The sequence below is a fragment of the Colletotrichum aenigma genome, assembly GCF_013390185.1.
Source record: "Colletotrichum aenigma strain Cg56 chromosome Unknown KSG_Cg56_contig04, whole genome shotgun sequence".
NCBI classification, from domain to species: domain Eukaryota; kingdom Fungi; phylum Ascomycota; class Sordariomycetes; order Glomerellales; family Glomerellaceae; genus Colletotrichum; species Colletotrichum aenigma.
Genome location: NW_023500910.1, coordinates 6,209,793 through 6,231,324, shown reverse-complemented (window position 1 = coordinate 6,231,324; position 21,532 = coordinate 6,209,793). Strand labels below are relative to the sequence as shown.

Sequence of the window (21,532 nt, the reverse complement as noted above, 5' to 3'; positions counted from 1 at the left end):
CGTTTTTGACGGATTCCAGTTTCACGAAGCGCCAAACGCCAGCAGGATGGGTTTTTATTGACCCATGCACTAACATGAATATCTCTGCATTGTGGCAAAAGCCCATACTCATCGGAGACCTGGAGACTCCGCTCGCTGTCTCCTAGATTGACCAATTGGAGCTTGAATAGCAGTAGTTGTTCATGATTGATGCTCATATGATGGCTACATCCGTTTCTTCGCAGTCACTATGCCACCAAATTAGATCTTCCTGGCGAATACGAATGACCGCAAGGCCAATCCGTCGGAAAACATCATGTGCCTTTCCTTCTGGCTCCAATACCAAAGCATACGCAATTCCACAAGAGTCCAGTTCAACGATTGCAGCGAGAAATAATATTACACATTCATGGTCACAACTCTGCGGGTACGTAGAGGTCCGACCGCCAAAAGAGTCCCAAAACAAGTCGCCCACGCCGTTGACTAAGGGAACCGAATGAAAGCGCCTGGGGTCATCAGGAAAGAATTGTGCTTTGTTGAAGGAGCTCTTCGATTGGACAATTGGAGATATGAATAAAGTACCTTTCGATGGAGTGTTATTCTCGAAGAGGGCGATGACTGCCGGAGCTGTTTTCCCGCGGAGTATCAGTCTAGCATCTTTGACTCGGCCGTACGGATCTGCCCCATATGGTGAAGTAGAAGCAAATATTGTTTTCATACTCCATAACAGCGGAGCATTTTCTGTATGAATTGGGTCAGGGTAGGTGATTGGTGTTGGCAGTGAAACCCAGGACCAGCTAGGACCTAAGTACTGTGCCTTCATCGGAGAATCAGACTGACAACCCGGGCTGTGCCCTTCCCCGTTGTACCATAGCAGAGATCTTTGGAGATCATTCCTCCAAAGACCAGCGACGTACTGGTCGGGTATTGGGGGCGGAAGGCGATGGACGATTCCGGATATCGCCGGCAAACGATCGGAAAAGAACGTGAGCTCGCATCTAGAATACTTCTTTACTCCTCTCCTCCACCAGCTATAATATTCACCCGGCTGACGCTCAGTGAAGGAAAGATATTGCGGCCTTTGGCGAAGCCCGAAGCCTTCCCCTTGATGGGACATCTCGTATCGCGTGCCCCTTCTGCAATCGAGATACATCTGGGTCGAGCCAAAGTTCAGTGTGCGCCTGGATAAGAGACTCTCTTGAAATATCCAGGCGCGTCGTAAGAGTACTGAGTTGTTTTCAGTTTTGTACGGATAAATCTTCTTCGTGTGATCCCTGAAGCCGGGATAGTACATGGTCAGAAGGCTCTGAGACTCTCCGTGCTCGTTGCGATATTGCAGTGGAGTTTGGTACATGTCAGATGGCTCGTCAAGTAATATTCGGTCATGCAGCAACCCTGCATGTGAGTCTTTAGCCGTTGGGCCGGCCAGAGTGACCACCGAGCCCTGGTAAATCGACGCCATACGGGGACATTCATGCTCCCAATCCGTCTTGTCATCCTGTACAATGCACAGAGAGTCAATCCAAAGAAAACAATAACCCAGTGCATCAGTTACAGTGATGGCATCTCTGAAGGTTGCAGGAAGCTCAGAAGTCTTGATGCCGTTGTGTATGCGGTCATCAAGATTGTCTTTGGTTGTGGATGGAGTATTGGTGCCTCCCCAAACATGACTGAGAGTGGCGTATTCGTACTGCTGCTCACTTTCAGTCGGTTGCAACCACACTCGGTTGCCTCCTTTCTCAATTCTAACAAGACGAGTAGGAAGTTCTGTCTGAAGAAATGGATTAGGAACATGTCTAAAAACACATTCTTTATCGAAATGCTGGCACTCCGAGATCCATTTCTGAGCTAGGCTCAGGTCTGGTGTCCGTAAGCAGCATCTGCCATCGAAACCGCCGTGGGTCAGATGTGGCCCATCATCTACACAAGAGTCAGTTCAAGCTGTTCGGTCCATGCCATTTGGTCAACCCTTTTGCCGGAGTTATAATGAGCTCACCATCATTATTTCCAAGGATAAAATCTGCATCTACGTGGGGGTGATCTCCCGATCGGTCACAATATGTGACCAGGCTCCAATTGTACACATGATTCCGCCATTGGGTCCGTGGGTTTTTGTTGAGACCATTGAAGCCCACCAGACAATCTGCATTGTCATTGCTAGCAGCTGTCTCGCCAGATGATCGGATGACGAGGTTTTTTACGTCCTCGAATAGTGTCTCGATCTGTTCCGTCTTTGTGAATGCAGAAGCTCCCAGCCTCTGTCGATGTGAATGCAAGCATCCGTTCCTGAGCACTTTACAGAGCTCACAGCCGCTCAATGCCGAGTCCCGCAGGTCCTTCCAAGTTGCATGGTGGAGGAGTTGGAATTGGGGAGGAGAGGTGCCGCCTGGCGATGGCATTAGAGGGCGTAGATATAAATCCTCGAAAAGCAAGCAACGTTCACAGAGCTTCGATGTCAGAATGTGGGATGATGGGCTTGATGTTCTTTGTCTGCTGTCGATCTGATCATCCCAGTTGCCGGTTGATCTGTCGATGTGGTATGCTGTAAGACTCTCAAAGAAGGCATTCTCGTAGGACGTCCTTCGCGAGGAAAGGTTTTCATTCGAGGATAGATTTACAGAGAAGAATGAGGAGCACGCCAATGAAGGCGATGGTTCTAAAGAGGATGAACAATCTGAAGTAAGCACCGCCCCAGGTGACGACGACCTCTCAATCTCAGGAAACCAAGATGTGGCAGTGGACATCATCGACAGATTCGAATATCGAGTGAGGGTATACCTGTATTATTGCCGACGATGCAAGATTGAGATCAAGGGAAAATATGGAGGAGGATCTCTCGACACAATAACTGCCGGGACGCCCTCTTTAGAGAGCGCACATATCCCATGTCGCCAGGCGTCAGCCTGGCCTCCAACTTGATTGTGCTGCGACTTTGTGATGCAGGGGCACGCTTATGAAAATACTACTCTACAGAAATCTTGTCCAATCACGCAGGGATCCCAGATGTAAGACGCCCATTTTGGTTGCGTTGGACCAGGCTGACCTCTTCAGCCGGTGTGCAGGTGGAGGGCGCAGTAGATGCGTTTGCCATAAGGAGCTAGCACCTCGCGATCCTTCAGATTTGTATTGCAAAAACCCCGATCTGCTAGGATCTCATACGTTTCATCTACAGCTAATTCTTGATCACCTCCAGAGCATGTTAAATCCTCCAGCTTAAACTCGTCAATGCCGAGCTCATTGGCCGTGGCAAGCAATTACCCGAGTCCTTCAAGCCAATCCTCCACCGATGCGTTGAATCTCAGCTGAAGCTAGCGCCATTCGCTCCCCACAAGCCAAGGTAGTCTTCTTCGGAACAGCTAACAAACGAGGCGCGCTTTCCCGTCACTTCGCCCCACGCTTTCACCATGTCTAAGTACGTGCACCGCTCCGTCTGCACCGACGCATGTTTCCCCCACACATTTCTCCGCGTGTGCCAAAATCTGTTGAACATAGATGCCGGGCGTGACCGTCATGTCTCCCGACGTCTGCACGCCTATCCCAGGGCAGCACGGTAAAATCAATAAATTTTATCCGTTGGTCCCCGGCCACATCACCATTGAAGCAATCACACTGTTGTTACTCTCACCCAGCGTCGTTGCTGCTTACGATCTCGTATGTTCTAAACATGCAGGGTTGATCATGGCTTACAGGCCGTAACACGGATCTCTCTACTATCTCTCATCAGCTCGCTAATAGTTGCTTGCACGACGATGTCACAGACAATCGGGATCACAAAAGCCTGGTTATCGACAAGCGAATGTTGTGGGAAGTAATTGAAGTTATGAATCTGCGAACTTGCTCCGAGCCCTTAGAGCAGCACCCCGATAGTTCTACGTCCAGCTCCCAACAATACCAATGGTACTGAGCCCCCCTAAAAAGGAGCAGCCACGAGCAATTCCTAAATTTTCGAACAGAGGTCTCGCGTAGAGAATACTGGCAAAAGCAAACGTACCCCTGAAAAAGTCATTTGCAGCGAAGAGGCTCGCAGAGAATCGAGGATAAGACAGCGGAATATATGCAAATACGCATTGCAAAATGATGAATGCGCTCCCGCTGTAGATCGTGATGCCAATCGTTGGCACAATCCAATGGATGCGTGGCGAGGAGGTCCAAGCAAAGACGAATAAGCCGACTGTCGGGCCGAAAGACGCGGCGAGGGTGGGAAGTAGTCGCGTCTCCTGTTCGACGACAGACTTTGACAGGCGCATTCTCGGGATCATGTAAACTTTCAAAAAAAAATGAAGTATAATCCGGCTCCGAGAATGCACGCAACCAAAATGCACAGGAAGACAATACTAACCTCGCCCGTTGTCATGCTGTATAAGGTTGTATAGACGATAGGGAAAACTTCAAAGAATGAATAGTAAATGCCGTAATTGATGGCTGTATAAAGTTGGACGAAAAGCACAGCCGGGTCTTTGACGGTGATCTCAAGCGGCTTAATGAGAGCCTCTTTGAGAATATGAGATGCTGTCAGTTTTCGAGAGTCAAGCTCCTCAAGACTTTGCAGATCACTCCGTCCAGTCAGGAGGCGCAGTCTTTGTGCTCTGTAATGAATGATGGTTGGCCCTGAGGTTTCTGGCAGCAAAAGCATCGGGAGTAGTGTTGGGCCTGACAACAAGAGGATCTCCCACATGGACCAGCGCCAGCCCATTATCGGCACCGCAAATCCGGATAGCAAAGGCCCGATCGCAGGGGCTACAAAGCTAGCACTGGTCCAGGTCGTGAGAGCGAATGGTAAACCCTTCGGTCCGTAGATGTCGTCCAGCGTGGCGGCGCCTGAGGCAAGACAAGGAGATCCAAAGAAGCCTTGAAAGAAGCGGCAAGTCAAGAAGCCGGCCCAGCTTTTTGTAAGCGCAGTTGGAACAGACACAATGACGTAGAGCGCCATCGTTAACGTGTATATGGGACTGCGACCGATGCGAGGAATTTCAGAAAGGGGGGGAAATAGGAGAGGCCCAACGCCATAGCCTAGGACGAATAGAGCTAGTCCTAATGAAGCCTCGACGTGTGTAACGTCAAACTCAACAATAACATCCTCGATAGCTGAAATGTATATGGCCGAAGATGTGTATATAGCGAACGTGTATAGGCAGATGATGAGAGTGATCAAGACTCGACTGCGATTCGTCCAGTTTCTCGGATTCTCAGGGTCGTCAGGTGCATACCAGCACACGGTCGTATTGCGATGGCCAGGGGAAAAGTCGTCATGGCTGCCGGGAGACTTATCAGCGATTGAGTTTGGTTGAACGGTGTTGATCGTAGAAGTCGCCGTATCACAACTGCTGCTGAGCCCCCCGTAACGGGACAAATCCAACTTGAAGTCGGGCTGCTCTTCGGGATAGAGAAGGAGTCTGCGATTTGAAAATGCCCTGAGGAGGACGCCTATTGGAGAATATCGCAGTTGTAAGGACATTTTTGAATCAGACATAAGATATTGGTGCGTGGGTGAAGCCAAAGGAATAAAATATGGACCGAGGGCAAATCAGCCCGGTGTAAGGAACTCGAATGGTGAAAGCTCTCTGGAGAGCTTTCCATTCCGGGAAACATTAAACTCAACGGCAGAAGAGTAGACGTCTATTTAAGTGCAAAAGACAAAACATGCTGCTCGGATGTGTTTGAACTTTTGTACGAAGCCATTTCTATGATGAAGACAGTGATGGCTAACAAACACGGCCGACCTCGGGCGAGTTGATGGGGAAATGAGAGACATCACAACTCCACTTATTTAACACCATCATTCTTGAGTCAGAGGAATCCCTGTAGGGCACCTCACTATTACAACTGTTGCCATTGAGGTCCAGGCTCATTCCGTAACAGTCCGAAATGACGTAGGGTTCGACCCTTTCACGGCCGAGTTTTGGGCGAGTTTAGCGCCAATAAGGTTGAGCCATCGGACATTTGTGCTTTCAGACCACACTAGTTCACTCCACGATTCACCTCTGCAATTACACCAAAAGCAAGGCTGTTACCGTGACATCGGAGTTACGCTCGTCACAGCGCACCGTGAAATCTTGCACTTTCTGCGCGAGGCGCAAGGTGAAATGTGACAAGAACCTGTCCTGCCGCAATTGCCGGGTCCGGGGCCAGGCAGAATCCTGCGCTGCTGAGCTTGTTCGAGTGAAAGGCCGCCCGCCGTCGGCGGATGATGCTCAGCCAACCTATGCCCAACTGCTTGATGAAAATCGCGCTCTCCGAGAGGAGTTGACCTCTTTGAAGGCAGATCCTAGACAGAGGCCGGCGCGTCCGGGGAGGTGCATTCGGCTGCACAAGATCGATGACCCCGAGAACTCACTCTACAATCGTCTTCGGAGCCACTCACGGGAGTTGACAGTCAAAAGGAATGAGGACGTTGTTCTGCCCTCAAAGCAGCTTAGCCAATGCATTCTGAACCACGGCGCGAACTGGGTTCCCTGGGTCAACTGCTCCTTGAACCCTGCGGAACTCCAAAAAGTCCACGACAAGTTTTTTTCGGAACTTGGTGAGGCAGGCTTCAACAAAAACAGTGATCCAGCATGGCTAGGACTGTACTTCGCGTACCTAACGGCAGGTCTAGTCTGCGAGGCAGCTTCAGGGGTAGTATCGCTAATTCGGCCACAGGTTTCAGTGCTTTTCCTCACTCTGCCCGAAGCCGAGTCGATGGGGGTGTCTAAGGGTGGGGATTCCTTCTTCTAGGCCTCATTTGCCGTGAAAATCATCTTCTAATAGCGCCACCGTTCAGATCAGCTGGAACAATACCGAGCCAACTGGTTCGATGCATCCGTCTTCTTCCTTCACGCCGCAGACTTCATCAGGGATCCCAGGCTGATCAACGTCCGAACCATCGTACTCTTGGGCGGCTCCTACGTTCACTTCGGCGAGCTTAACATGTACTACATTTTGTGGTCTTGTGCCGCCGGCATTTGCCACAGTGTCGGTCTTGATCAGAACATAGACGGAGGGATGTCGCTCGAAAGCCAATATCAAAGCCGCTTGTTTTGGTCACTCATAGCAAACGACTGGTTGAACTTGCCGCTCGGACACAGCTGCATCGATGAATCAGAATTCACGGTCGATCAACCGTTGGAGCTTGACGACGTCGAGGTTTCGCTCGGCGTCAATCTCGAGGGATTCACCCCCGCTCTCCGTCCGGTACAGCACTTGATAGCGCTCTGCAAGCTTGCTTCGGTTCTTCGTCACTTTCAAGCCCGCCTTTTAAACGTCTCGGATAGCCCTGGGATTTCAACAATCGTCACCGAGACCAATGATCAGCTCACTGCCGTCATCACTCAATTACCCGCCCATCTTCGATCATCCAGAGGCTCCGCGACGTTTGATGTTGCTGGCGACAGTGAAGAGGAATGGGTGAGGTGGCAGCGATACAGCATCAGGCTACTGTGCAACTACTACCGTATAGTTATAAACCGCACGATTCAAGAGGACATGGCAGGGGACAGAGGACAGCACACAACAGCTATCAAACGCTGCGTCGACGCTGCTCATGAAATACACGACATAATTATAGAAATGGATTCAGATCCGCCTCGACATTTCATCTGGTGAGCAAACACTAGCGTCATACGGGTGAATGTTCGAAGCATTACTGACCAAAGTTGAAATTAATTAGGTCTCGCATTCTTCCTGTATTTGCGGCTGCAAATATTCTCTCCGAATTCGAGGCGCTCTGTGGATGTACCCCATCAGAACATAGCGCCATGGTTAACACATGCTTGAGCTTTCTTCAGTCCCTAAGCCCAGATAGTTCGTTAGCAGGGCATGCGCTGCAAATTTTGAAGCATCACTTGGAGTAAATAACTTGAGCTTATGTCGCAATGAAGAGGGCTATGATTCTAGGTTACTTTGCACTTACCCGAGCGAGCCCGAGAGCGTCCGCCTCTTTGAAGGCGCACGATTTGTCGACGGTGTGCATCCCGCCCTATGCGTAGTCAATGAAACTTGTCATGGCGAAGCTGGCATGTGCGCTTTAATCATTAAGTGAACATGGCTACACACTCGGCTTGAAGATAAGACCATGTGTTTACAACGTGAGTTGCCATCAAAAGCAGCGCGCAGAGAGGGCTGGTCGCTCTGATGGACTTGCACAACCCCCACGCCTGCCGCCGCAAGTCCGCGCAGCTCAGTAGTTGAGCAGGGTGTATTCTGGGGCTGCCGCAATGTGCCAAGAATAACATGGCAAGATCTGGTATCCAGTCCACAGAAGCTTCATCGCCAAATTCACGCAGAAAGGGGATTGCAGTTAATGATAATTGATCTTTTGGTTGAAAGATTCTTGTTCTATATTCATACATCGTAGAAGGTATATCCATGTCACAATCTAGACCCCAGATTACCCCAGCTCCTCCAGTAGCGTCGGCATCTTTTTCCCAAAGATGGGCTTAAGAAAAACAACAAAGGGAATCCTGATATCAAACCAAATTTGGCTCCGTCACTCCATACTCGCCTACCCCACAACAATCCCCAGAACTACGGCAGCATCGTCGGCGATGACCGCCCGGAACAGCTGTCATCGTCAACATACCCCTTCTCATTCGATGACTCCACATCGCTCTCCGTCGCCCAGCGGCCGGGACATCCGGGGATATCCCGCTCGTGCTCGCGGTACACCTTCTCCCTCTCGCCCTCCTCCTTGCGCTGCCTCAGATTGAAGAACACCGACGCCCGCCTCGCAGCACCGCCGGTCTCCTGCTGCTGCGACGGCTTCCTCTCCGGCACGTCGCCAATGTCGGGCATGCCCGCCTTCATCATCTTCTCCTCGTGCTCCTCCTCCTCCTTGGCGGCGTCGAACATGGCCTTCATCATGTCTGCCTTCTCGGGCGTGCGCACGGCGGCGTCGAATTCGAAGAAGGCCGGCTTGGCGATCAGCAGCGGCGTGTAGTCGTTCCAGTGCACGGGCACCTCGCTGCCGTCCGCGTTGCGCTTCTTGGTGATGTTGAGCGCCCACGCCATGCCACCCATGATGAGGAAGAGGTCCTGGTCGACAATAGGCACGCCCTGGCACGTCCGGCGGCCGAAGCCGAACTGGCTGAAGCCGTCGAGGTTGGGAAAGCGGGTGAGAGGCTCCTTGAAGGTGGGGTACGACGGTTGCAGCCAGCGGTCGGGGTTGAATGTCTCGGGGTCGGGGTACATTGACTCATCGCGAGTGATGCCCCTTGGTTAAGAATGTCTCGTTAGTTCGGGGGTCCGACGGGGAATGTCTTTGGTTTTGTGGGAACTTACCATTCCAGAGCGTGAATCGTGGCACCGGCAGGGATGAAGAAACCATTGTAGACGTCATCCTTTTCGACAGCGTGGGGGATGCCTGTAACAGCCCGTCAGTCACACGAACCTAAAATCAGCCTTGCTATGAAGGATCGCTGCACATACCAGTAGGAACAGGGGGTCTCCACCGGATGACCTCCTTCACCACGGCTCTCAGCATGGGAAGCTTTTCGCGGTCGCTCCATTGAGGACACCTGCCCTCACAAACCTCGTCGATCTCGCGTTGCAGTCTAGCCTGCCATTCGGGGTAATGTAACATGGCGAGGAGGAAGCTCTGGATAGGGCTGCCAATAGTGAGGGCGCCGGCGATGGCCATGAGACCAACGACATTGGTAGCCTCCTTCAGATCGCCCCACTTGCCCTTCTCCTTCTCATCGCCGAGACCCTGGTTAACGAATGTGCTGATGAAGCTGGGCTGCGCGGTACCCTTCTCGACCTGGTCGACGACGAAGTCGACATTGCTCTTGAACTGCCGGGACTCGAGCTCGTGACGGGCGCGCTCCTTCTTCTTCCATGGCGACAAGACATCCGGAACGTGCATCAGGAATGAGATAACGTTAGGGAGGGCACCGGATGGGGAGATGGTCTCCAGCAGGCCGAAGGTCGTCTTGCGGAGGATGCGGGCCGGGTGGGCGGTGCCCCATGACAGACGGCTTACGGTACGGCTGGTGAACTGCTCGACGTACTCGCGATAATCGCTCGGGTTCTGGGAGAGAAGCCACAAGAAGCGATCGCGCTCACGGGTCGGGTAAGCGTGGAGCTCTTCCTTGTCGCTCTGGTTCATGAGATGATGGCAGAGTCTGCGCTGACGCTTCCATGTGTCTGCATGCTACCATTAGTGACTGACTTGCGAAAGCTGAGGAGTATTGCCTACCAGTGCGGCCAAGCAGGGCAAGGTAGTCGCCACTTGTCCTGTTGTCAGGCAGGTTGGGGATCATGGGCCTGTCTGAGTAGATGACATTGCGGCGGCCGAGAAGGTCATGAGCGATCTGCTCCGAAGAGATCCAGACGTGGTAGGATCCGAACATCTCCTGCCCATAAATAGGGCCGTACTCCTTCGCCCACTCGTAGAACTTGAGCCATGTTGCCTCCGCCGGCACATCGTGTACACGACCAATCCAAGGAAGACCTGTCCAAAGTGAGCATCATAGTCATCATCATCACCCATGAGGCAGCCTACCCTTGGGCCCAGGAAGGGGCTTAGCTCCCTCAGGAAGCCTCTTCTTCAGCTTGATGGCGGAGTATAGGCGCCATGCGCAGAAGACAATAAAGGCGAGAAGTGCCACGCCTATGGCCATGTTTGCTGGCCTCGAAGAAGAATTACACAATAAGAGGAAGTTGATGGTGGAAGTTTCGTCGGTCTATGCTTGGTATGAAGAAAGGAAAGAGTAAACGACCTTAACAAGAAAGCCAGGGTAGGTCGAAGAGGCATGAAAGGAATGGGTGAGGAAGGGCTCCCGCTATTGCAGGAAGAACAGGAAAAGAGAAGAACCACGATGACGGGTCTGCCGGACGGTGTGTCTCTGGGCTGTTAATAAGAAGAGTCAGGGCCACGTTCAAGCCGTCTGGTCGTTTGGAGCCCAAGCGGGCCGACGGAGAACGCTCAACGGTCCCTTTGTCTGGAAACATGATTGACCCGCGTGTGGACATCCACACACGCCGGATTGTCCCCAAGCGCCAAGGGCGAGGGTAGTGTGGTAGTCCACCCCCATTACGAATTACAAAGATCGGCGCACAGCTGCGTTGGCGGCGGCGGCGGGTGGGCGGCGACGGCGGCGGCAACATGTCAATCAGGTCAGACCAGGTCAGGTCAGGCCAGGACCAGCGGTTCGTTGGACGCCACTATTCCGCCTTGGAAGCAACGACATGCGGTGAGGATGGAGGGCAGCCCAGAGTCTTGGTCCGTGGTGAGGAGATAATCCTTCCCAAGGTTTGCACAACGATGACTTGTTGCGCTTGCATATCGGCCGTTGTGCTTGCTTGGCTTGTTCCCGGACATATGGTTCGTTGAGTTCTGACGTCGGGGACTGAGCTCCATCACAGGCAAACATCAGACACGCAGAGTTCGCCTCCAGAGACGGGGAGCTCCAGAGGTACAAGCCCCGAGAGCTTTCTAGGCTTGGGAGCTCACGGAATGCTAGCAAAGGCCGATGCCCGTCCTTGCAGGGCGTGTGGGAAGGCCATCATAGCTCCCAGACCTCAGCAGGGTTTGACCTTGGCTCCTCTTGCCATTAGGGCCCAAGGAGATGGTTAGAATATGAGTTGATGGTAGGATGCGCGTTGCAGCCGCGGGAAGTCCAAAACACAGGGGTCAAAAGATTGGCCGAGTCGATATCTCTGGTCGGCGAAGAGGACACACCCATGCAAGCCATGCCACCTATCCCAAGGATCTCTTCGGCCTCCAAAGGGATCATCCTCGTCCCACTTGGTCTTGCCCACTGGGCATCTGAACCATATGCCCAGGCACCGTCCCTCAGGTAGAGCTACTGCGGTGGGTGCCGGAGGTCGGGGCTCATCCGGTCTCGGCACAGACAAGGCGCCAGGTTGCCGGACAGAACAGTAGCTTGCAGCTAAAACCTTGGAGCGAGGCACAAAAAGGGAACATCATACTATCCGTCGCCTAAATTTGGCAAGATGGGCAGTTGGCACCGCGGTTTGGAAGCATTCTAGGCAAAAGCGTTGCCGCTAGGGCGCGGCTCTCTCTCTCGCTCTCTCCCTTCGCTTACGCCTTGCTCGGAGGTAAGATAGATAATGCGAAGGCTCACGCCATGATGATAGTGCTGATGCTGGTAATGCTGATGCCGAGCCCACAATGTGCTCCGCATTGAAGGCATAAGGGCAGCGCAGGATGCATCGGCAGATAGTTGATGATGTGATGGGTTGGTGAGGTGTAATATCTCGGTGTCTGGGCAAGATGTCAGTCTCGGCCTCGTAGAATCAATACAGTCTCAAGGGGGAAAGGCAGCCCTTGACAATGTTGCATTCGGTGGTTGGCAAGAAAAAGCAATCAGGGCGTCACGTAGTCATCGGAGTCTTGAAGCGTAGATTACTGGTGTCGATCAACTGCAAGCCACGGTGTGCGGAGGCGGCTCGCAGCCGGAGATGAGGAACAACAAGCGTTGGCAGATCGAGTGCGAGCCGTCCATCGTACTGGGCAGCCACTCAGAACTGCCCTGAGCTACGGCGAACCAGTCAGAGCCGTCGAGAGCCATCGCATCTCTAGCGTTTGGGAATATGCAAGATTCGGCGTTGGCAGGGATTAGGACGCCCTAGCGCTATCCGAGCGAGTCGATCACTTCGTTGGCGCCCAGAATGGAATCCCCCACGCAGTCACCGAGCGTCAGACAAAGCCACCCAGCCAGCCCATTGACGCAGTTGGACGGGACTGCGGGAGGACCAGGGGAAAAACGCCATCGAAGGCGTCGCGGCTTGCAGAAATGGGCTGCACAAAGTTGCTTTGACAGTCATGACGGGGCAGACTTTTCTCACCTGAGGACGGGCGAAACGACACCGTCGCGGCTCTCTCAATTTGTCCTGTGGGCAGAATCCGCGCTTCACCATGACCTCGAACCGTCCACAAACAGTGCTCAGCGGGACCGTTAGCTGAGTTTTGCCCCCGTTTTGCTGCCCTGCCCTGCTCTGCTTTGCCTTGCTGTCTGCGATGCTCTGCAGAAAAGCAAGCAGCCCTACTGGGAGAATGGGGCTTTGCCATGCAATCTTGCGCGTCCAGATCTCATCGCATTCGTTTTGCAGATATTCGTCAGTCAACATTGCGCCTCATCTCCAGTTTTTTTTGATGAACTTCAACTTTTATTAATCAGCACTGTAACGGCTGGCGCACGCGCGAATCCATTGGGTCGTGTCATCTGCTTGTTCCGATGAACCTCGCGGCCACGGGGCCTTCGAGGACTCCGGAGAGCATTTGATCCTTCGCCCGTGGGTGTTCTTTGTTACACGGCGCCACATCGGTCCAAAGCGCTCGCCAAGATAGCGTAGCTTCTCGTTGTGGCTGATGGCTAGTGGCCGTTGTGCCGGCCTGCCACCACAGTAGCTCCTCGTCACAATCGTCATTCGTACGACTGCTCCTGCGCCCGCTGTTAGTGCTCTCGTTTCTCATCTCCGGCTGCCCAGTCTATATCGAGCTGGCCGTATTCCCCTCCAGTTTTGCCTCCCACAAGAATGATTTTCTACAGTGCCACATTACATCCTGTTCGACTGGTCAGCAACGAGTTTCACATGCAACAAGACGCGTCGCCCAGCGCTTGGTGCACTCACCTCTCGACTGGGGAAAGTCCCAACAGACGCATGCCGTTGTAGAGCACGGTCCTGGCTGCGGTGTACAGAGCCAAGCGAGCCTTCATGAGCTCGCGCTCGCTGCCTACAATACGCAAGTGGTCGTAGCTGCTGCTAACGACGTGGGTCATGCGGAACAGGTACGTAAGCACAGTCGTCGGCTCCAGTGTCTTCAGTGTGTTCTGGACGACATCAGGGTACTGGCTAAGGATGCGGATAAGCTCGATGGCATGCTTCTCAGTCAGAAGGCTGAGATCCGCAGTGGCAATCTCCTCCTCCGAGAGACCAGCCTTGCGGAAGATGGAGCAGATACGAGCGTGGGCGTACTGCAGGTACGGTCCCGTGTCACCCTCGAAGGAAGTCATCGCGTCCATGTCGAACTTGTAGTTGTTGACCCTAGTTGATCCATGTCAGTGCATCCGAAAGTGCCCGGGGCCAAAGTCCAGACGACTTACCTCTTTCCGCTCATGTCCTGGACCATGACACTGCTGATGCCAAGAATGTCGGCAGTGGCCTCGGGGTTCTCGACCTGGGCATACTTGGACTCGTTCTTCTTCATCACCTCGTGCATGTGGTCGCCGACATCTCGCAGGATATCATCCAAGAACTTGACGGTTCCCCTTCGAGTGCTCATACCGAGGACAAGGCCGAAGTTGATGTGCTGGCACTTCTTGGCGGTCTCGGGGTAGCCCATCAGCTCAATAATCTTGAAGAGCTGCTTCAGGTGCAGATCCTGCTGAGACGCAACAACGTAGATCATGTGATCGAAGCCGTACTTCTTCTCGCGGTTCAGCAACTCGCTGATGTCTCGTGTCAGGTACAGAGCAGTGCCGTCCTTCTTGCGAATGATGGGGCGCTCCAGACTCTTGCCGGCCTTGCCAGGCACGTGCTTTGTGAAGTCGATGATAACAGCACCTTGCGATTCCTCAGAGATCTTCATGTCCTCGAGCTTCTTGGCTGCGGCCTCCATGTCCTTCTCGGGGACCTGGCTCTCACCAGAGTAGTCATCGAAGTGGATATTCAGGCGGGCGTATGTCTCCTTGTAGCGGACAATGCTGAGATCACGGAATCGCTTCCACTGAGCAACCGCAGACTCATCGCCAGCAGTCATGGCCTTGAAGTATTTACGGGCCTTCTCGTCCAGGCTGTTGTCCTTGAGGGCGGTGACGTCCTCGCCAGCCTTCTCCTTGGCCTCGATCGACTCCTTCTCGGCGCTCATCTCGGCGTTGATCTTGACGTAGACCTCGTACAAGTGGTTGATGGGGTCGGCGGCCAGGGCCTCCTCGCTGCCGAATCTCTCGAAGCCCAGAGCCAAAAGACCGTACTGCTTACCCCAGTCACCGAGGTAGTTGACACGAGTGACATCCCAGCCTGCACCGTCGTACAGGTTGGAGATGAAACCGCCAATAATTGTGGATCGCAAGTGGCCGGCGTGGAAGGGCTTTGCGATATTCGGGGAGGAGAACTCGACGATGATCTTCTTCTTGCCCTGGGAAGGGTCTTTGGGGTCCTTCAGTCCGTTGTTGTGGTTCTTGCCAAAGTCCTTGCCGCGCTTGGCGACCTGGGGTAGGAGAAGCTGGGCCAAGGGACCGGGCTTAAACCAGAACTGGAAGAAAGAGCCGTTCTGGAAAGAAACGGGCTTCTCGATGAGGGGAGACTCGGGGAACTGGAAGCACCAATGCGTCAGTCAAGTCCACAGTAGCGCATGTCGATTGTTGCGGCATGCACAATAGTGCGATTAAGAGCTGCAAACTAACCTTGGGGAGCCACTCCTCTGACAGCTCCGCGGGCTTCTTGCCCTTGATGCGGAGAGCAGGAACAGCCAGCACCATGTCACCCTTATCCAAGCTCTGGGTCCATTGGAGGGCGTTGTAGATGATGGACTTCTCGACGCCAGTAACCTCGTGGAACATGGTGGTGATGTGGGAGCGGTAGACGTCGACGGGGTTGACATCCGGGTAGCAGCCCGGGAAGGACTCCAGCTTGCCCAGGGAGAGCTTCTCCAGCTGGGCGTTAATCTGTTCTGTCGACATGATGGCGAGGCTATCGATGGTGGGGTGTGCACTCGAGGAAAGGTTGGAGAGGTGTCGGAATGTTGGGACGACGACTTGGGGACGAAGAGACGGCGGTCGACGCGGGGTCGAGAAGGGTCGCGTGGTCGAGTGGAAGCTGGCAGAACAGAGTCCTCGGCGCAGGCTGGTGGTTTGAACGTAGGCTGGACGAAGTGAAGAGGAAGAAAAAGAAGAGAATAAGAAGCGCGCGACGCTAGTCATCGAGGGGTATGACTGGACTGGGCTGCAGGGAAGACAAGGGGAGGGGGAAAAGATCGAGGGAGGGGTCTTGCGATTCGCCGGGCAGAGGCAGTTGTCACCCGCGAAAAAAAAATTGCGGACCAGCCCAACTGACTCACAGAGCCATTCGCCCGTGCCATTGGCTGCTGACCGAGCGCGGATCTCACCGAGCGAGGGGCTGTGGTGACGCATGGAGGGGTACTCTTCACCGAGAAATTGCCCCGCGATGGGATTTTTTTGGCGGTGGAGCTTCGGTGAGAGTGCGGTCTCACACCTCTCACTCGTGTTCATCTCTTATTCGTATTTTTTGTTCAACCATTCCTGTATATTAGATATTCAGTCACGGTCATTTTTCAAGCCCACCCGTGGGCCACGGTACTTTCCTTGACTTGTTATCTAGAGAGACCAAAGTCGTAGAAGGCCGAACCTGTTCATACTCACCGAACCCCTCCGTCATTGCTGATGATTTATGAGGGCTTAGCTATCTTGAAGGTGTAAAATCAATTGATGGTTTGATCAAAGTGTCTACGTTCGCTTGGCTGTCTCAATTTTACGGAGAATCAATTTAATCACATTTTGCAGGGGTGTTCTACCATCTCAAGCTCCTCAATTGTTATGCTCAAGTAATCTTACAAGCCAGGTACGAGGAGATACCCCTATTTTATTCTAGCTGCGTCTTGATCTATACCATCCATCTATTCGCCATATCATGGTATGTCGATACTCTATCATATCGGAAGGCCGGGGCATACGCATGCTTTCCATACTTAGGTGAGGGGGCCTTGAGACCCACATCTATCTCATCACTTTATCAGGGTAATCGATTATTGCAATAGGTAGTCAAACTTGATGCAATATTCACGCCACTCATGTCTACATTAAAATGAGTACTCCTCGACAAACAGATGAATCCCCTGTGCCCCCGTCCCTTTGTGGACCGCCCTCTCATCAGACAGCGCAGCTACACAATTCCTCACAGAGCTCGTCAACGACTGGCCGCCACATACCACTACAGACGTCTCCCCTCCCGCCGCCTCGACGGGATCCCGAATCAGCTCCTTCAGATCCGGCCGGCTGTGAAACTCCCTCACCATGCCCGTCGACGACCCGCTCCTCCTCGGCGTCAACGGAGCCCCAGCACCCCCCTTCTCGACGTCCATCACCCCCTTCTCCTGATACCCCCCGCCATCCTCCGACCCGTCCGACGCGATCCGCCGATGCTGCGCCGACAACCCCGAACTCGTGTCTCGATCAGAGTACAACACCGTCGTCATCTCCCCCTCCCTCGCCTTCCCGGACCTCGTAATGGCAACATGCACCCGCAACTCAAGCCCGACATCCTGCGCTCGATCCATTGCCTCCCGCAGCCTCTGCCTGTAAAACTCAATCTCCTCGCCCTGGCGCGCCATCAATATAAAGTCCACCCTTGTCGTGCAGATTCTCCGTCGGCTGTGCACGATGCTCTCCAGGATCGGCAGCGTGAACGACGTCCCCGTAGACGCCGAGATGAGCACCATCGTCTCGTAGATGTCCCACCGCGGCGGCGCCCCGAACGGGCCCAGCACGAAGCCCGTCAGGGTGTCCTTCCTCCTCCCAGACCCGGCCATGCGCTCCGCGAACTTGTGCAGCCGCCGCGAGAAGCCCCCGTGCGAGCGGACGACGAGCTGGATGCTGTTGCAGATGCACGTCTCCGGCAGCTGGTGCGCGCAGGCGATGGTGTACGGGTGCGCCTCGAACGGCCCGACGCGCGGCAGCCAGAGATATAGGTGCTGGCCGGCCTTCCACGAAAAGTGCACATCCTTGATCGTCAGCACCGTCGTCGAGGAGCCCACGGCGCGGACCTGGACTTCGTGCCCTAGTCTCTTCATCCCCTTACACGACGAAGATGGCGATGATGTGCTCAGCCTTGGCGTCGTGTTCTGCCACGCGAGCACCGCCCACCTTGCCAGCCGATCGAAGCAGATGAGCGCCACGGTAAACCACAGATACTGCCTCGCGTACACCGGGATGTGGACATACACCAGCCAGATGAAGATCACCGCCGAGAGGACATGCTGCACCACGAACACCTCGTACGCCAAGCCCCTAATCGGCTTCATCCCGCTCACGAAAGCCCACACCAACAACCCCCACGCGCCCATGCCATGCTTGATATACGGCATGATCTTCAGCTGCGTCTCGACAAAATCCGCCCTCACCCACTCCGTCCAGAAATGGAACCCATGCACCGTCGCCGTGACGAACATCGTCCGCGCGACCCAGCGGTGCAGCCAGTTCAGCCGCTCGTGCGACGTGCCCGTGACGAACCCGACGACGCTGACCTTCATCGACAGCAGGTAGACGAGCGGCATCTGCATGATGGTGACCCACGCGTTGCGGAACCCGATGCGCTCCCAGAAGTACGCGTCCTTGACGACGGCGTCGGCGGCCATCATGTAGATGATGACGGCCCAGTAGGCCAGCAGGACGAGGATGCGGCCGAGGGGCGGGGGCGTGGCCCAGCGCAGGCCCTTTACGGGGATGTAGAGCTGCGGATGGCCTGCTTCGCGCGCGAGGGCTGTTGCGGTTGCCCATATTTGTGTTATGTGGTTTGTCGGTCGTGTTGGGAATTGGACCGATTCAGATCGGCATCGTTTAAGTCTGTAGACAGTCAGCTTTTGTCTCTATGATTGCGGGATGACGGGTGAGGTTCGTACCGTCTGCGGCCTTCGAGGTAGTTGAGACCGCGGATGATGCCCAAGAACCCCATGACGCCGGCAATAATATACCAGAATGACTTGGCAAGCTGGACGTTCGTGTCCTGGAAAAGGGCGGTTCCCATCGTCATTCCCCCCATGTCTCCCCCGCTGCTGCTTCCTCCATGGTCGTGGCTCATTGTGATGGCCTCTGATGTCGAATTAGTGTCGCTCGACGGTCGCGGATGCTGGAAGTCGTAATCGGCAAACTTCCTGCGATCGACGCGCTCTCTCAATAACTTAGGGTATCCGGTATTCGTGATTGAAATATCGCCAGGCCGCCGCAAAGATGAAGGTGTCGCAAGAAAGGACCGAACAGCCGTTACACAAGACCCAGACGCCTCAAAATCATTTCGGTCAGACAGGCCTCTTGCGTCCTCAATACCAAGCCTGAAAATGACCTCTCGGATCTCAGGATCCGGCGATGCCAACGTTTGAGGAGGCGAAGATGTTGTAAGAACGAGGTGGATTGAGCAAGTTCAAGAATCCTCACACCTAGGCGCGCCACAAATGATTACAAGCCCAAAAAGAGGCCTTAATGTCAAGAGAGGAAAGACAGCGGCGGCACAAATGCGCAAGCATGGGCAGCCATCCGTCACTAGCGCCGGCCGTCCAGACACACACCTCAATCTGGGGGATTCTTCATGTGCGATGACAAGGTTCGCAACCCGACAGGAATGGCCTGTCTTCGACACCACCTTGCCAGTCAACCACAAACATCGAATCTTCTTCCCCGTTTTCGCATTTTGTCTTTTTCGTTTCTCCTTCGCCTTCAGTTTTGTTTCCTGTCACCTCGAGCCCTGTCCCCTTGACTCGGGGCGAACGGTTGGCTCGATGGTGTGTCCTGTCACCTTGTGACACTTACACCAAAACACGGCCACACAACAACACACACTCATCGGGTATTCACCTCTTGCTCCTCATGTGACTCTCTTTCCATCCTTTTCTAATTCTTCAATACCATTTCACACATGTCTTTCCAGACCAGGCAAAAGATCCCCTCTAGCGATCATTCCACAGACAACATGCTCACGAGAGATGACTGAGATGCACCGCCCTCGAGCCTTATTCAAACAAGAAGACAGGGGTCTCCCAGATCAAACTCGCGCAAACGCCACAATTTGCTCAAAACCTCTCAGTGACATCCAAATCCCGTGTCTGTGATTGGCCACTCTCCCGCCCCCGAAGCCAACGGAGCCCCTGCTCGCATCTGAAGCTAACCCGACCAAGGTTAAACCAACATCCTCGTCCAGCAAAACCCGAACCACAACAACCTTCCTGATGTCGTTATCCCCCCTACGTTTGAAGGGTCCCCCCTCTCGTGGTGGAACTCGAGATGAAGCAGAAAAAAAACATGCTTATTTGGAGGGGAAATTGTTGTCTTCAAGAGCCTCATCGGTTCTCCAGATTCCGAAATTCAAGAGTCCCCCGAACACTTTGGGGCGATGGACATTTGCCCGGTGCCTGCATCTTCAGGGGTCCGGCGCCATGCAACCATAAAAGGCTCAAAAGCTAGCGTATTTGAGAATCTGGACCGCAGTGAGCAAGTTTCTCTCACCATGCCTCTGCACTCCTCAGTCGCCTCCACGCCAACGCATGTAATGAACAAGCTACTCAGAACACCTTCCAAGCTAAGCCAAGTCTTGCTTCTGCTCATGCCGAGTCCCGAAAACAGCGAGGTCGTCGTTTTCTCTCTGCTGTGGCATCGTGACCAGCTGTCAGTTGAACGGATATAGAGCGGGCCACTAGAAGCATGGCTGGTTTGCCTTGACGTCGGCATGCGTGTGCTAGGTGAAGTAGGTAGTTTGCCGTCGCGGCTCCAACTCGGCAATATTTGCCCCGCGGGATAGACATCTTGCTTAGCTTGCCAGTGACACGGAAACAACCCCATGTCATACAGAGAAACGAGAAGCTCAAGAGCTTCCACATCCTACACCTAAACCTATTCTAGCGGGCCAAGCTAGCCTTATGAGAGCCGTTGCTCGGGTAGTTATTCCTCCCAGCCATTGACCACTCACTCGACCTCCCTCTTAAAGCTTCTCACCCCATCACCAAACCTTCCTTCACCTACCTCTCTCCCGGCTGCTCACACTCACCTCCCTCACCTTCACAAACCAAACAACCAAACACTCACCACCAAGAAACCCATCACCAACCGCCAAAATGACCCGCCTCCTCCCCCTCCTCCTGCTCTCCACCCCCGCCCTCGCCCACTTCTCCCTCACCCTCCCCAAGCCCCTCGGCGACAGCGACGACAACCAAGGCACCGGCCCCTGCGGCGGCTACTCCGCCTCCTCTTCCTCCGCGACCACCGACTTCCACGTCGCCGGCGACGCCGTCGGCATGTCCAACGGCCACCCCCAAACAAAATGGCTCTTCCGCGCCACCCTCGACCAGACCGCGTCCGGCAACTGGACCCAGGTCTTCCCCATCGTCCTGCAGACCGGCGTCGGCAACTTCTGCGAACCGCAGATCGCCGTCCCCGCCGAGTACGCCGGCAAGAAGGGTGTGCTTGGTGTTGTTGCGCATTCCCCTGACGGGCTGCTCTACTCTGTAAGTCTTCCATCCCAACGATCCCTCCTCCAATTGAAGACGGAGAGAGAGAATACGCAGTCGCTGACCTAAATTGCGCAGTGCGCCGCCGTAAACTTCGTCACAGGCACCGCCCCCACAAACTCCGACTGCAAAAACGCCTCCATCACCGTCGACTTCTCCTCCGATCCCTCCCTCACGGCCCTAGTCAACGGCGGCGGCGCGTCAAGCAGCACGTCGCCCTCCGCCTCGGCATCCGGAAGCGCCGCCGCCTCGAGCTCGAGCACGCCCAACGCCGCACCGGGCGCGACTGCCGGCCTGCTCGGCGCGGGCGCGGGGGCAAGCCTGTTGGTCTCGTTGGTTGCTGCTGTTGGCGGTGCAGCCTTGTTCTTCTAAGTGGGTGTG

At 54.3% G+C, this 21,532-nt stretch overlaps 5 protein-coding genes across 5 annotated transcripts; 2 read left to right on the top strand and 3 right to left on the bottom strand.

The window, feature by feature from the left end:
- Positions 1-6,533: 6,533 nt before the first annotated feature.
- Positions 6,534-7,614, top strand: CGCA056_v007502 (uncharacterized protein; the record flags this gene model as incomplete). Its single annotated transcript, XM_037322750.1, has 4 exons — positions 6,534-6,545; positions 6,619-6,673; positions 6,740-7,556; positions 7,611-7,614. 4 exons carry the CDS (start codon positions 6,534-6,536, stop codon positions 7,612-7,614), a joined length of 888 nt encoding a protein of 295 aa, XP_037179271.1.
- An 867-nt stretch (positions 7,615-8,481) lies between these two features.
- COX1 (Cytochrome P450 monooxygenase COX1) lies at positions 8,482-10,574 on the bottom strand (the record flags this gene model as incomplete). The annotated part of the gene is made up of 5 exons (XM_037322749.1): positions 8,482-9,166; positions 9,235-9,316; positions 9,382-10,098; positions 10,151-10,405; positions 10,457-10,574. The coding sequence occupies 5 exons, from the start codon at positions 10,572-10,574 to the stop codon at positions 8,482-8,484; spliced, it is 1,857 nt and encodes a 618-aa protein (XP_037179272.1).
- Positions 10,575-13,476: 2,902 nt separating this feature from the next.
- Positions 13,477-15,602, bottom strand: CGCA056_v007500 (Arginine--tRNA ligase; the record flags this gene model as incomplete). The annotated part of the gene is made up of 4 exons (XM_037322748.1): positions 13,477-13,483; positions 13,552-13,965; positions 14,025-15,235; positions 15,327-15,602. The coding sequence occupies 4 exons, from the start codon at positions 15,600-15,602 to the stop codon at positions 13,477-13,479; spliced, it is 1,908 nt and encodes a 635-aa protein (XP_037179273.1).
- Positions 15,603-16,738: 1,136 nt separating this feature from the next.
- On the bottom strand, positions 16,739-18,735 carry FRE7-2 (Ferric/cupric reductase transmembrane component 7; the record flags this gene model as incomplete). The annotated part of the gene is made up of 2 exons (XM_037322747.1): positions 16,739-18,500; positions 18,557-18,735. The coding sequence occupies 2 exons, from the start codon at positions 18,733-18,735 to the stop codon at positions 16,739-16,741; spliced, it is 1,941 nt and encodes a 646-aa protein (XP_037179048.1).
- Positions 18,736-20,758: 2,023 nt separating this feature from the next.
- CGCA056_v007498 (Uncharacterized protein) lies at positions 20,759-21,523 on the top strand (the record flags this gene model as incomplete). Its single annotated transcript, XM_037322746.1, has 2 exons — positions 20,759-21,148; positions 21,230-21,523. 2 exons carry the CDS (start codon positions 20,759-20,761, stop codon positions 21,521-21,523), a joined length of 684 nt encoding a protein of 227 aa, XP_037179049.1.
- Positions 21,524-21,532: the final 9 nt, after the last annotated feature.